At 33.4% G+C, this 15934-nt stretch overlaps 2 protein-coding genes across 2 annotated transcripts; one reads left to right on the top strand and one right to left on the bottom strand.

The window, feature by feature from the left end:
• Nucleotides 1-382: 382 nt before the first annotated feature.
• LOC142539202 (putative aquaporin TIP-type) lies at nt 383-1494 on the bottom strand. The gene is made up of 2 exons (XM_075644484.1): nt 1025-1494; nt 383-906 (listed from the first exon to the last, which is right to left on the bottom strand). The coding sequence occupies exons 1-2, from the start codon at nt 1433-1435 to the stop codon at nt 541-543; spliced, it is 777 nt and encodes a 258-aa protein (XP_075500599.1). The 5' UTR covers nt 1436-1494; the 3' UTR covers nt 383-540.
• Nucleotides 1495-3643: 2149 nt separating this feature from the next.
• Nucleotides 3644-5650, top strand: LOC142538259 (uncharacterized). The gene is made up of 2 exons (XM_075643619.1): nt 3644-3911; nt 4770-5650. Exons 1-2 carry the CDS (start codon nt 3797-3799, stop codon nt 5648-5650), a joined length of 996 nt encoding a protein of 331 aa, XP_075499734.1. The 5' UTR covers nt 3644-3796.
• The last annotated feature ends 10284 nt before the right edge of the window (nt 5651-15934 follow it).

The following is a 15934-nucleotide window of genomic DNA, read 5'->3' on the forward strand; positions in this document are numbered from 1 at the left end:
GTGTATTTAGATTAACACAAAAATTCAAATAACTATTCTTAAAAAAAAAATCAAATAACTCGAAAAAGTAACTTTAAATTTTTTCTATAAATAGTGATTGCGTTTGCATAGTCGTACATCAATATTTATTTATAAAATATAATTTTTTTTAAAAAAATGACAATTCGTCATAGTCATCTAAATCGTGAGTGAAAATATATTACTAATATCATTTTCAAAGGCACTCAATTTCTTTGTCCATTCAAAACACAATTAATGATGTGATAGCTGAAAACGAAAAATTGAAGAAAATCTGAAAAATCTTCATTAATATAAGAAAAAGAAATCTTAAAAATCTTCATTAATATAAGAAAAACTCTAATAAAATACACAGAAAACTAAATAATTTACCAAACTGAATTTTTAAAAAAAACCCATTATTGTCCACTAAAGATGGATCATTCAGCTGATAACATGACTGCAAATAATAAAATTGACCAATTCCAATTCCATCACAAAAAGCTAATTAACATAAACAGTAAAAGGACCGCCGTATATTTCTCAGAAATCCGGCAACGGCTCGTGCGTGTGGCTGATGAAGAACACCTCATACACAACTCCGGCGAGTCCGCCGCCGATGATAGGCCCTACCCAGTAAACCCAATGGTGTGCCCAAGCCCAGCCGATCAAAGCTGGGCCAAATGCCACTGCAGGGTTCATGGATGCTCCTGTGAAAGCGCCGCCGGCGAGGATGTTGGCTCCAACTATGAAGCCGATTGCGATGGGTGCCACGATGCCGATTTCGCCTTTCTTTGGGTCCACCGCGGTGGCGTAAACAGTGTATACTAGACCGAATGTCATCACAATTTCGAAGACGAGGGCACTCCATACGGATAACCCCTCGGTGAGAGCAAATGCAGGCGCTAGCTGCACAAGATATATGGAAGATAAATGCCAATGCAGAGTTCAGCTTCGGGATGAATTCACTGTTACACTTAATTCTACTAATTCTACATAAATAATTAAAGATCTGAACAAAACTTACAGTCCACCCAGTGCAGAAGGAGAGGAGCAGGCAAGCAATAACAGATCCAAGCAACTGAGCGATTATGTAAAGGACGCCGCGGATGAGACTGATGTTACCACCAACAAAAAGCCCGAAAGTGACGGCCGGGTTGACGTGGCCTCCGGAGATATTGGCCGCGACAGAGACTGCCACGAACAACCCGAAAGCATGGGCTATCGCGGCGGAAATGAGGCCGGCGGGCGAGCCCGGTGCGTTCCCAGTCAGCTTATTGTAAGCCATTCCAGATCCGGAGCCGGCGAAGACGAAGATGAGTGTGCTGATAAACTCGGCCACCACCGCTTTCATGGTACCTGGATGCCGGAATTCATTGGGTTCGCCGATGGCGACATGGCGGAGGGGGACGTTGAAGTATTCGTTGGAGGTCGGCATTATAGGGAAATCTAGACTTTGGTGGGTGAAGCAAGTTTTGGAATGTGATAAATACTATATGTGCATGGCATAGAATTTATTTATATAATGGATAGTTGGGCATGGTTTTGACCGAAACCCGTGGTAATATTTAAATCATTTTTTTATTTTTATTTTTTACTTTCGTGTTATTACAGAAATTTATTTTCTGCGGTATAATAATTTTACTATATTAATGTTTTGAAATAATTGTAGGTTATATTTTAGGTCACGTATATTTTTAATTTTTTTTATATTATAAGTTAATTTATACACTAGTTCATTAATTTATACATTTTTTCAATCCTAATCTTTTTCTATCATTGAAAATTGCTCAACATCAGTACTTCGATAGAAAATAATTAAAATTGAAAAAAATACAAATTAATAGACCAAAAAAAGAGTATAAATTAACTGATAGTATGATCAAAAATAATAAATATATAAGTTAGATCACGAAAATGCCTAAATATAAGATACATGTAAATAGATTGTGGTTTCATAGATATTTTTTCCAATTCAAAATTTTAATTGATATTTTACCAAGATCAATGTAGTTGTAGGTAAACCCAATGATGAATCAAAAAGTCTCCGGAACCCATTGTGAATAAATGATTTTTTTCAATCTTTTCGACCTAAATTCTGTATGAGCAAGTCAGAAAGATTGAGAAATAGAACCATCTGATTTAATCCGGTCTCAATAGCCATGAAATGATCATCTTAAGATGATCTTTTGTCGACGGCATGTCAAACCTTATTAAAATTTTTCGTTTTGTATCGAATTAAATCACATGCTCCACCACTTGCACGGACTCCCCTCAGTTCCTTTGACCCTATGTGAAGATATTACCCTAACACTGTGTTTGGTTTGATTGATTAGGTATGTTTATTTTTTTTTAACCTACCTAATAACCTGTTTGGTATGTTTTTTATATAACCAAGTCAATCTCTCCTATGAATGATTATGTTATATTAGGTGTGATAAAATAATCACTCATCACCCCCTAAGATTATTTATCTCACTCTTAATCCATCCTATTTTTCCAATTTTACCATTCTCCTAAGTCCAACTCACAACCACTTCCCTCCACCGACCGCCGGACGACCACCATCGCCGCCGACCGACCACCGCCACTCGCCGCCGACCGTCTCCGCCAGCCGACGCCGACCGTCGATGCTGCCATCGACAACCGCCGACAGATCGACCGCCCTATCCTCCTGTCGGCCGACCGCCGGCCGATAACCGCACCGCCCCCATCGTCGCCGTCGCTTCCGGTCGGCCGACCACCTTCGCCGTCGACCGCCGCCACAAAATTGGAAGGGCAATTTTGTCAATTCATCAAAAGATTATTATTTATCACATTCTTAACAATCATATCAAACATAATATTATTTTATCATTATCTACTTCAATATTTTTTTTATCATTTCTATCTTAATCATTTCATTATTTTATTTTTTAAACCAAATAGCCTAAATGATATGATTCGAATTTTGTGGTAGTTCAATGCCGTAGAAGCCTTTGACTTGCTAATTTTTTAGTTCCCATTTCCCAATGTATTTAAACAGCAATTAAACTTCTTCCCCAAATAATTATTTAGTGAATTCTTGGCTTTCAGTCGCAGTGTGTTTCGTGAAAGCCGTTCAATTTTCAAATAAAATTTTTTTTTCGAGTTTTTTATTAATTTGACTAGCGACAGAAAGAATTCATTTTTTTATTCGATTCGGGATGACACTTTAGTGGGTTTGGTTTGTTTGAACAGAATTTTGATTTCTTAAATCAAAAAAATTATTGTCCTGGAAGTTGTGAACGGCGCTTGCTAGCTTCGTGCAGAAATATATACCATTCTCTGAGTATTTTATTAGAGGCAACAATTAATTTTTTTTTTAAAAACCCATTATCATAATTGAAAATAAAATTTGAAATTATTGAATATTAAAAATAAAATTATAAATATTGAAAATTAGTGTGTGACGATTTATATAATGATAAATTTATTTTTACATTATTTTCAAAAAAATTGTATAAACATGTCTATCATGTCGTGAAAAAACACAAAATTGAATAGATAAAATATATAATTTAATATATTTAATATATTTTATGTGTCTAAAATTTTTACAGTAAGTTTTTATTTTTAACAATTTAACTGTGCGACCGCATCTATTACTCCATTTCAATCGTCACCTGCGCGTATACGGTGTAGAAAAAACACGGAGTTTTTTTTTTAACGAAACTTCACCCAAAAAATTTCTATTTTTCCCCATTTATTTCAATGCCAAGAAATGCATGAATAGTAAGCTTGTGGGCATGTTGAAGATTAGTTGAAATTTGTTAAAAGAATGTCAGAAACAGCGGAGGTTCGTTTAGTTCGGTGTCCGAAGTGTGAGAATTTTCTTCCAGAGGTCACTGGTTACTCTGTTTACCGGTGCGGTGGTTGTGGGGCTGTTCTGAGAGGTAACTTTTTTATATATATTAAGCAGAAGACTTGTGTTCGTGAAATATTTTGCGATTTAGTTTCTTTCATGGTGTTTTTGGTCCTATGGAAATTGAGAAATTTAGAGCTAACTCTAATCCTTGCTCCACGATGGAGCAATGGTGCTGGACTGAAATTCCCCCGTACATCTGTGCTGCGCCACTATCTCTTTTTTTTTTTAATTTTTTTTATTTGTTTTTTAATAATTATAAATATTTAATATTTTATTATATATTAATTATATAATTATTATTTTTATTTTTTAAATTTTTAAAATTATTTTTTCTTGAAACTTAAATATTAATTTAAATTTTTTTAAAAAAATTAAATAGATATTAAATTAATTTAATAAACAACCAAATTATACTACTAGTACATTAAAATGATACATTTTACGATATAATACGAAATAATTTTAAAAACAACAACAAACAAACAACAAAATTACGATACAAACAATAAAATTTATTAAATGATATTTAGTAATCTGGTAAATCATAATGAAATAATATAATTATATCTATTATGTATAATTATGTAATGGAATTATACATAGTTATTATTGAATTAAAATTAATATTATAAGAATATTCTGAGAATATTCTTTTTTAGTGTAGAATGCAGTGTAGATAGGTTGGATGATGAATTTAGTGTTACACTATTGTAGGGCAGAATATAGTGCAGTGGGTTGGAGATGGTATTGTATTTTCGATTTGGTTTTGTTTTTTTATCTGGGAGATATTGGGAACGATGGGACTTGAATGATGTTAATCTTTCCTTGATGTTTGTTCTTTGTGTTTTTTGTTTTTGCTTGGTGGGTTATGTGGTTGACTTTTCAGCAGGGGACAAAGGTATTGACTTGGACTCGTTCTCAGAAAGGTCTGATGAGGAAAAGGTTGCAATGATTAAAGAGAAGTATCTTGAAAAATATGAGGAAAAGAATACTATGTCTGAGAGGAGAATGGTTGGCCAGGGTGACGGGATGTCGAGCATTAGTTCATCTAGCCGAGCTGCGAGTTGGGCTTTGCGGGATTCAGCTGAAAATTACGGTGATAGTTTGATGGATGGGGAGAGTATGTGGGACCATGGCGGTGGAACGATCCAAGGTAGAGATTTGGATGAGTTGGGACGAGCGAGTGTTGCTCGAGATTTTGAGGATTTGACTTTATATAACGATGATGAGAATAGGATGCAAAGATTAGATCGTGTTTCGGAGGAGCGTGGCTCATCTAATCTCTTGTCTATGCCAAGTTATGATTATGAGGTCAAGGTGAAGAATAGGATTGGTGTGGATGGATTTAACAAAGATGGTTGCGTTGGAGAAGATCAGCCTAAAATTTTGATTGGGTTGGCTGGGAGGAATGAACGACTGAGTCGGTATGGTTATTTGAATGATCGGGGTAAAGGAAAGACTTTTCTCGATAGGCCGACTGCTTATGAAGATTCCCGTTCTAGTTCTGAGAATTGGTATCCCAGTAAATCATTGGGAGTGAATAGCTCATCAGGGCAATGCCCATATCTTGGTACACGTTTTGATAGGCCTTCTTATCAGAATCAATACTCCGAGCCTTCTTTGATGCACAGACTAGAAATGGGTGGTGATGGCTTTAATCCTTCACGATACGCATTGAACCATCTCGAGGGGCACCGACCATTTAAATTCCAAAGTATAATCATTCTTACGTTTCAATGTTTCAATTTAGTCCTATTTTGTCAATAATCAAACTAAGTAAAACAAGATAATTTTTAATATAGAGGAAAAAAATTCTATTGTATTAAAACTTTGAATTTAACAAAATACATGCAACCCATAATTGAAATACAAAACAATAAATTCATAATATACTGAAATAAAATAAAAATTAATTGAAGCTTGGTCACTTATTTGGGTCTTTCAATCACTTTCGTTGGAACATTCGAGTTTGATTTTATGTTTAATTTAATTTATAGAAAAATAAAATTCCCTGTCATTTAAATTTTACGTATAAATGTTATTATAGAGTACTAAATGCTTAAGTCTTCGCTCTATGTGAGCTTTCAAGGAATTAAGACAGCACGTACAAATATATATATATATATACACAAATATATATATATATATATATATAAACACACACACACACACACATAATTCTAGCAGACCTACTTGCATGTATAATTATAAATCGTTTGATGTACTAGATACAGGTGAAATGAAATATTAAATTATTATTTAATGATTGTCTCATTTTTTAATAATCTTAATTTCACCAATTAAACCGTCGTGATATTAGATTTAAATTGCATTAGACATTCATGTCAATTTTGTTTAACATATGATATATATGATATGAATGAAATTTTACAATTATATTATTTGATGATAATAATTGATTTAAATTTTGTGAGACATATAAAATGTTATAAAATATTAAATATAATAATCATTTAAGTTAAAAGCTTACCAAAAGTACAATCAATTATATTGAATATACTACAACCAATTATATTGAACTGTTGTGAAAAAGTAAAAATTTATGGTAAAAAGTAAAAATCTCAAACTCTCAAAATTTACCAAACTACACACTTTATAATATTTTTCTCTCTACTCAATTGTAATTTTCTTCACAAATGAGAGATCTATTTATAGGAAATCTTTACAAATAATCCAAAAAATAAAATACATCATTACCTACATCATCACACACTAATTTTCAATATTTACAACTCTTATTTTCAACATTCAAATATTCAATACACACATTTTAAATATATTTTTCAACACTCCCCCTTGTGATGATGATCATAATGATTGTCTTCATTACGTGTTTTTATACTGCCTCGTTAAAAACCTTACTAGGAAAAACTCATTAGGATAAAAACCACAGCAAGGGAAAAAGAGTGCAGTCACGTAAACTCCCCCTCATGTTGACATGAACAATTCTTCACAAATTTCGTAGATTGCGCATCCCAATATTATATATGTGCTTTCTGAATATTGACGTAGGAAGTGACTTCGTGAAGAGATCTGATGAGTTTTCACTTGATTGAATGTGACGAACATCAATACATCTATTCTTCTCAAGCTCCTTGGTGAATGCGAAGAACTTAGGAGGAATATGTTTAGTTCTGTCGCTTTTTATGTATCCTTCTTTCATTTGAGCAACACATGCAGCATTATCTTCATATAGTATCACAGGCTTCTCATCAGATGATAAGCCGCATGAAATTTGGATATGTTGGGTCATTGATTTTAACCACACACATTCACGACTTGCTTCATGTAGTGCAATAATCTCGGCATGATTTGATGAAGTTGTTACGAGCGTTTGTTTCTGAGAACGCCAAGATATTGCAGTGCCTCCACGAGTAAATACATATCCAGTTTGGGAACGTGCCTTGTGTGGATCAGATAAGTATCCAGCATCAGCATAACCAATTATACTTGGATTAGCATCTTTTGAATACAAAAGTCCCAAGTCTGTCGTTACTCGTAGATAACGGAATATATGTTTAATTCCGTTCCAGTGTCTCTTTGTTGGATATGTGCTAAATCTTGCCAACAGATTCACGGCAAAAGATATATCAGGCCTTGTACAATTTGTAAGGTACATAAGGGCACCGATGGCACTTAGATATGGTACTTCTGGACCAAGAATATCTTCATCATCTTCACATGGACGGAATGGATCCTTTTCTATGTTTAATGATTTTACAACCATTGGAGTACTTAAAGGATTTGCTTTATCCATATTAAAACGTTTAAGGATCTTTTCTGTATAATTTGTCTGGTGAACAAACATTCCACATTCTTTTTGTTCAATTTGTAAACCCAGACAATACTTGGTTTTTCCAAGATCATTCATTTCAAATTCTTTCTTCAAGTATGACACAACTTCTTGAATTTCTTTATTCGTTCCAATGATGTTTAAATCATCAACATATACAGCAATAATTACGCATCCGGATGTTGTTTTCTTAATGAAAACACAAGGGCATATTGAATTATTTACATATCCCTTTTTCATCAAGTGATCACTTAGTCGATTATACCACATTCGACCTGATTGCTTTAACCCATATAATGATCTTTGTAATTTCACAGAATAACATTCCCTGGGTTTTGAACTTTGTGCTTCAGGCATCTTAAATCCTTCAGGGATTTTCATATATATATTACTATCAAGTGATCCATATAAGTAAGCTGTAACAACATCCATAAGACGCATTTCTAAATTTTCAGATACCGCCAAGCTAATCAAATACCGAAACGTAATTGCATCCACCACAGGAGAATACGTTTCTTCATAATCAATTCCAGGCCTTTGAGAAAAACCTTGTGCAACAAGTCGAGCTTTATATCTTACTATTTCATTTTTCTCATTTCGCTTTCGAATAAAAACCCATTTGTATCCAACAGGTTTTACACCTTCAGGTGTAAGGACTATAGATCCAAAAACATTACGTTTATTTAGCGAATTTAATTCAACCTGGATGGCATCTTTCCATTTTATCCAATCCTGCCGATTTTTACATTCACCAAAAGATTTTGGTTCATGATCTTCGTTATCATTTATGATGTCGATTGCCACATTATAAGAAAATATATCATCAATTTCATCTATATCTTTTCGGTTCCATATTTTTCCAGTATTAATATAATTGATAGAGATTTCATGATTCTCGTCAGTTTGTGGTTCTGACAGAACATTTTCATCATCATGTGTTTCTTCAGGAACACCATTATCTATTTTGTGATCATCATGTGTTTCTTCAGAAACGTCATTCTTTATTTTGTGATCATCGTGTTTCTCTATGAATTTTCTTTTTCGAGGATTTTTATCCTTGGAACCGACTGGCCTTCCACGCTTCAGGCGTTTAATGACATCATGAGTATCTTCCATTTGTTTCTTTGGAATTTCAATTCGAGCAGGGGCATTTGCAGCATGTATATATGATTTAGTTACCCCTTTTGTGTCTGCAAATGCATCTGGTATTTGATTTGCTATTCTTTGCAAGTGTACAATTTGTTGTACATCTTTTTCACATTGTTTTGTTCTTGGATCCAGATGTAACAATGATGATACATACCATGTAATTTCCTTTTCGGTATGTTTTTGTTCTCCCCCTAACATTGGGAAGATTTCCTCATTAAAATGACAATCAGCAAAACGTGCTGTGAACACGTCGCCTGTCTGAGGTTCAAGATATCGAATGATTGATGGACTATCATAACCGATATAAATTTCAACCTTTCTTTGAGGTCCCATTTTCTTTCGTTGCGGTGGTGCAATAGGCACATACACCATACATCCAAAAATTCTCAGATGAGAAATGTCTGGTTCTTTACCAAATGCAAGCTGCAATGGGGAGTATTTATGATATGCACTTGGTCTGATGCGAATTAATGAAGCAGCGTGTAAAATTGCATGTCCCCATATAGAAATAGGGAGCTTTGTTTTCATAATCATTGGTCTAGCAATCATTTGCAGACGTTTAATCAATGATTCAGCCAATCCATTCTGTGTATGTACATGAGCAACAGGATGCTCAACAATGATTCCCATAGACATACAATAATAATTGAAAGTTTGGGAAGTAAATTCACCAGCATTATCAAGTCTAATTTTCTTGATTGTATAATCGGGAAATTGATTCCTCAATTTTATTATTTGAGCAAGTAATCTTGCAAATGCAACATTTCGAGTTGATAATAAACATACATGTGACCATCTGCTGGAGGCATCAATCAATACCATAAAGTATCTGAATGGTCCACATGGTGGATGGATTGGTCCACAAATATCACCCTGAATACGTTCAAGAAACATTGGTGATTCAGTTTGGATTTTGACTGGTGATGGTCTTATAATAAGTTTTCCAAGAGAACATGCTTTACATTGAAACTTATTATTCTGAAAGATCTTCTGGTCTTTCAGTGGATGACCATGTGTATTTTCTATAATTCTTCGCATCATTGTTGAACCAGGATGTCCCAATCGATCATGCCAATTGGTTAATATCGAAGAATTATCAATTACCATGTTTGATTCAATGAGACTTATATGTGTATAATGCAATCCAGTAGGGAGCATTGGTAGTTTTTCAATCACATATTTCTTTCCTGATTTATATGTGATAAGACACATATATTTCTCATTCCCTTCATTCATTGTTTGAGTATCATACCCATGGGAATATATATCATTAAAACTCAACAAATTTCTTTTCGATTGTGGTGAATACAAAGCATCATTGATCAAAAATTTTGTACCATTAGGTAACAAAAATTGTGCTTTACCACATCCTTTAATCAAGTCTACAGGACCTGATATTGTATTCACCGTTGTTTTTGTTGGTTTTAGTTCCAAGAAATATCTTTTATCTCGGAGGATAGTGTGCGTTGTACCACTATCGGGTATGCAAACTTCAGCTTTGCTCATAGCATTTTCCATATTTGAACTTCAAAAAAAAATATGCAATGAAATAAATTACTTGCAATATATATTTAAATATAACACAAATCATAATTATACAATAAAACATTATTCTATGAATACATGAAAAATAGATTATTGTACATTTATATTCTACCATTATATTGTTCATTTTCAGAGAAATCGTTGAGAAAATCTGCAGCATCAATATTGTTCATTTCTATCCCACCAACATATTGATCATTTCCAGAGAAATCATTCATAAAATCACCAGCATCAAAATGAGTTGAATCACTCAAACGGTCACTGCGTTCAGTGAAGTTGGTCTCCTTTTCTTTCCCCTTTAATGATTCTTTATAAAGTTTACAAAGGTGCTCAGGGGCTCGACAAACTTTGGACCAATGTCCTGGAGTACCACATCTGTAACAAGAACTTTCATATCTTTTTGAGTGCTTCTCATTAACACTTGTATTCTCATGATGCCTTTTCTGTGGATGGTTTGGACGTTCTTTTGAGATGAGTTATAAAAATAACTATCTCGATTATTTTCAAAACCACGGCCTTGACCACGACCACGGCCAATTCCACGTCCACGTCCACGTCCACGTCCACGACCTCGACCTCGACCAAAACCTTGTCTTTGAATTTGATTTTGGTTTCCAGGTTTAAATTCATTTTTACTTACAACATTTACTTCTGGAAATGCTATTGATCCAGTGGGTCGGGACTGATGATTTCTCATTAATAGCTCGTTGTTTTTTTCCGCCACAAGAAGACAGGCGATGAGTTCAGAATATCTCGCGAATCCACGTACTCTATATTGTTGCTGTAGAATAATATTTGATGCATGAAACGTGGAAAATGTTTTTTCAAGCATCTCAGATTCTGTGACCTCATGTCCACAAAATTTTAATTGCGAGATTATTCTATACATCGCCGAATTGTAATCACTGACTTTTTTAAAGTCTTGGAATCTCAATGTATTCCATTCATCCCGGGCGGTCGGAAGTATAACTTCTCTTATATGTTCGAATCTTTCTTTTAATCCCTTCCACAAAGCCATGAGATTTTTTTCAGTCAGATATTCACATTTCAATCCATCGTCGAGATGTCGACGCAAAAATATCATGGCTCTTGCCTTTTTTTGTGACGTGCATATGCCATTTTCTTTAATGGTCTCGCTTAGACCCAATGACTCAAGATGCATTTCTACATCTAGAGTCCATGGCATATAATTCTTTCCCGTGATGTCGAGCGCAACAAATTCGAGCTTTGTTAAATTTGACATGGTGGTACTAAAAAAAAATTACGATGCATTTTATAGTTAATAATTATTGCAATACAAAGTAACGGATAAACAACAAGTATAAGTATTTGTAAAAATAAAGAAAACGCACGAGGAGGATATTCTCCGATAAATACAAGACTCGTGAGTATGACAACCAAAATAATTAAAAATATCCTTGAGAAAGCCATCTTCTTTTTTCTTCGAAAAATTTTATGATGAATAATTTTTAGAGAAGAAGAGAAAGTTGGAGTGATGGAATGTGTTTGTGAGATCATATTTATAGGGCAAAAATTAGCCGTTTTTTACCATTTATGACCGTTGGGTACAAAAAAAATAAAGGTATGTATTTGTATAATTTTATGGTAATAATATGATATATATAATATTAGACATGTTTAAATAATTATGTATATCATATCATAATATTATAATGAGTGTCATAATTTATTTTGTTTAAAAACCTTATAGGCTTTTATACTTGTCGTATCCCTTACCGGGAGTGTGGGATGTCGTCTTAACATCCTCCCAGGATTTATAACAAGTTTATGAAAAATTTATTTTTATTATTTCTAATAATAACATTATATTGTATATTAAATAAATATACAATAAATAAATAACAGTAAAATAAATATAATTATTTTTGTTACCTTTTTCTTCTGTTTGGAGCTTGGAAAAGTATGTAGGACTTTAAGAGCTTCGTGCTGATAACGTGTTGTGAAAAAGTAAAAATTTATGGTAAAAAGTAAAAATCTCAAACTCTCAAAATTTACCAAACTACACACTTTATAATATTTTTCTCTCTACTCAATTGTAATTTTCTTCACAAATGAGAGATCTATTTATAGGAAATCTTTACAAATAATCCAAAAAATAAAATACATCATTACCTACATCATCACACACTAATTTTCAATATTTACAACTCTTATTTTCAACATTCAAATATTCAATACACACATTTTAAATATATTTTTCAACATGAACATATTTATTATTATTATTTTGTTGTAGCTACTTTGTAATTATTGTTTGAATAATACATGATTTTTTAAAAACAATTAATAACAATCATATTAAAAATACGGGAAAATTGTTTATTTGATCATATATATTTGTTTATCTCTTTGTAGTTTTGATCTTTCATGTTATTAGGACAAAAACTTGTGTGAGACGGTATCACGGTTTGTATTTTGTGAGACAGATTTTTTATTTGGGTTATCCATGAAAAAGTATTACTTTTTATGCTAAAAATATTACTTTTTATTGTGAATATCGGTATGATTGACCCGTCTCACAGATAAAGATTCGTGAGACCGTCTCACAAGAGGTCTACTCTGTTATTAGATTTCAGTTTTAATCTGCTATCTTTGTTTTCTTTGGAAATTTTAGTTTTTTTTTTTTTATGTGGCGCTAATGTAACATAATTGTAGTATTGATGTGAATTGATGTGTATAATGTAATATCAGTTTTTTCGATAAAAGATTAAAATTATAAAAAATCGAAAGATGCAATACTAAAATTGAAACTTGAAAAACAAATAAACAAAATCGCAAAGTGACAAAAATTCAAGATAAAAATGCAATTTTCTAAAAATATTTATAATTTATATAAATATGTATGGATTTTTTTAATAATTTAACGATTATATTAAAAAAATGTGTAATTTATTTTGTGGGATATGAGTGGAGTATGATAATTTGAAATTTAAATTATTATTTTTATAACGTGAGAACTCACAATCGCCATTGTTTTATACATGCTGAGTAAGCCTGACGACTAACGCAATAGCATGCAAACAATGTAATCCATGTAAATCTTATTGGACAAGCCCTATGTGATAAATTAGTTCAAAAAATTATTGATAGGAGAAATCGAATTCTTAATTATAAGTCAAATACTCACATATCATGACAAAATTAAATCGTTTTAGAGGAAATGGATGGTAATGCATGTTATTTGAAAAAAATCATACCGAGGTACCGATTTAGTTTTTCCCAAGAGTAGATTTATTATTATATGGTATAATATAAATTATTGAGTCCAATGTTTATAAATATATTTTTAATAGAAACTTCGGGGAAAAAACTATAAAATAATTAAACGAGTCATACACATTACCTTTTTCATATATTTAAATTTTTTGGCTTGAATTAAATTTTGTCATTTGTGTTATGATATGATTTTTAATGTAGGTTTTTTTTTATTAAGATTGATATCTCAATCTTGTTATGTCACGCCCCGAGACGGGGGTTGGTTGACACCGGCGTTGCTATCAAATTCACATTCGAAAACAACAAGCCTCAAAAGTACAGAATTCAGAAACCAGTCTTTTATTCATAATACTGAATATTCAATGTCTGATGTAACTCAATTAATAATGTTTTACAGCGGAAATGTAAAACCAGAAATACAATGTCTGAATAGATGCAGCGGATATAAAATATAAATCAGAACTGAAAACAACGATCTTCATCACCAGCCCAAAAATGAATCTGCTCTTCTTCTTCTAACTTTTCTTCATCGTTATTATCTGAGATGAGTTTGGTAGGTGAGTGATATGGTTGTCACTCAGTAAGCAGGGGCGGGAATAACTCCCAGGTTTCGAAATCGTTTTCAACAGAAACAGTAATACAATAATATACAAAAAACTCGTTTTTTCAGAACAGAAATCAGAATTAGTAAGCACTGAGCACGTTAGTGAATTTCATGGCTAAACTGATATCAGTCCCCTATATGTTCTCTCCTCTAAGGGGTGAGGCCAGAATCAGAATCAAAATTCAGAAATGTTCAGAATATATATTCCTACCATTAGTTCACTAGGTATTTTCAGTGCTTCAAAATCATATATCGGAAATCAAACATACAGAACTGAATTTTAAAACAGAATTATCAAACGGATTTCAAGATATTTATATATAAGCCCACTTACTGTAATTTGCTAAATATTTCGGTTGCAGTCTTCTGGAATCTGGTTGCCTCGCTACTGGATTTTACAGCTTCAAAATATGCACTCTTTTAGCTCTAATTTCTAGTGATAACTCAAGGTTTTGGTAACATCAATTTCAGGGATTGAGGGTGCTATTTATAGGCCAAAAATCTGACTGTTAGCCTTCCAATTAATGACCATAATCTGTCATTAACAGCCTTTATTCCATGTTAATGCTTCAGTTACAAGTCTAAGTTGAATCGGTAACTGTCTGCTGCTTTCTCGCTCTTCTGCTGCTGGATTCTGTCTGCTAGAAAATACATGTCTGCTGGAAAAATACCAGCTTCTGAAATATGAGTTGCTGCTGGAATTTCAGGTTCTCACATCCCTCCCTCCTTATGAGAAATTTCGTCCTCGAAACTTGGTTGAACATGCTCCTAAAAGAGATAAGGGTATTGATCTCGCATCTTTTCTTTCAACTCCCAAGTAGCTTCTCTTTCGGTGTGGTTGGACCATTGTACTTTGACATATGGAATAGTTCGTCTCCTCAGTACTTGGTCTTTGTTATCCACAATTCGAATTGGAATCTCTTCATATTTTAGCCCTTCATTTAAATTTCCCTCAACCAACAGTGGTCCAGCTTCAAGAATATGACTAGGATCGAAAATATATCTTCTAAGTTGTGAGACGTGGAAAACATTATGGATTCTTGACATATCAGGTGGAAGTGCTAATCTATAAGCAAGTGTTCCCACTTTATCAAGAATCTCAAATGGTCCGACGTATCTGGGATTCAGTTTCCCAGTCTTATTGAATCGGATTACACCCTTCATGGGTGACACTTTCACATATGCCTTCTCTCCAACTTCGAATTTCACAGGTCTTCTTTTCAGGTCAGCCCAGCTTTTCTGTCGATCTTGTGCAGCTTTTAATCTCTCTTTGATCAAAGCGACTTTATCCACTGTTTCTTGGATCATTTCGGGTCCAACAATGGATTTTTCCCCTACCTCATCCCAATACAGTGGTGATCGACACTTTCGTCCATACAGAGCTTCGTATGGTGCCATTCCAATACTACTGTGGTAACTATTATTGTACGCGAATTCGATTAAGGGCAGATGTTCGCTCCAATTACCACTGAAGTCTAGAGCACATGCTCTCAGCATATCTTCTAGAGTCTGAATTGTCCTCTCTGTTTGGCCATCGTTCTGAGGGTGATATGCCGTACTAAGAGTAAATTTAGTCCCCATAGCTTGTTGTAAGCTCTTCCAAAAGCGGGATGTAAACCTCGGATCTCTGTCTTTATGCAATCGTACGATCTCATTCATGTACAATGTGGCTAGCTTGTCCAAATTATAGTTCATGCGGACA

Source organism: Primulina tabacum, chromosome 3 (genome assembly GCF_025594145.1).
Source record: "Primulina tabacum isolate GXHZ01 chromosome 3, ASM2559414v2, whole genome shotgun sequence".
NCBI classification, from domain to species: domain Eukaryota; kingdom Viridiplantae; phylum Streptophyta; class Magnoliopsida; order Lamiales; family Gesneriaceae; genus Primulina; species Primulina tabacum.

Excerpts from the sequence above, each read along its gene's own strand:
- LOC142539202 (XM_075644484.1), bottom strand. The coding sequence starts at position 1,435 with ATGCCGACCTCCAACGAATACTTCAACGTCCCCCTCCGCCATGTCGCC. Across the intron at positions 907-1,024 it reads CCTTCTGCACTGGGTGGACT|CTAGCGCCTGCATTTGCTCT; the intron begins GTAAGTTTTGTT and ends TATCTTGTGCAG.
- LOC142538259 (XM_075643619.1), top strand. The coding sequence starts at position 3,797 with ATGTCAGAAACAGCGGAGGTTCGTTTAGTTCGGTGTCCGAAGTGTGAG. Across the intron at positions 3,912-4,769 it reads TTGTGGGGCTGTTCTGAGAG|CAGGGGACAAAGGTATTGAC; the intron begins GTAACTTTTTTA and ends TTGACTTTTCAG.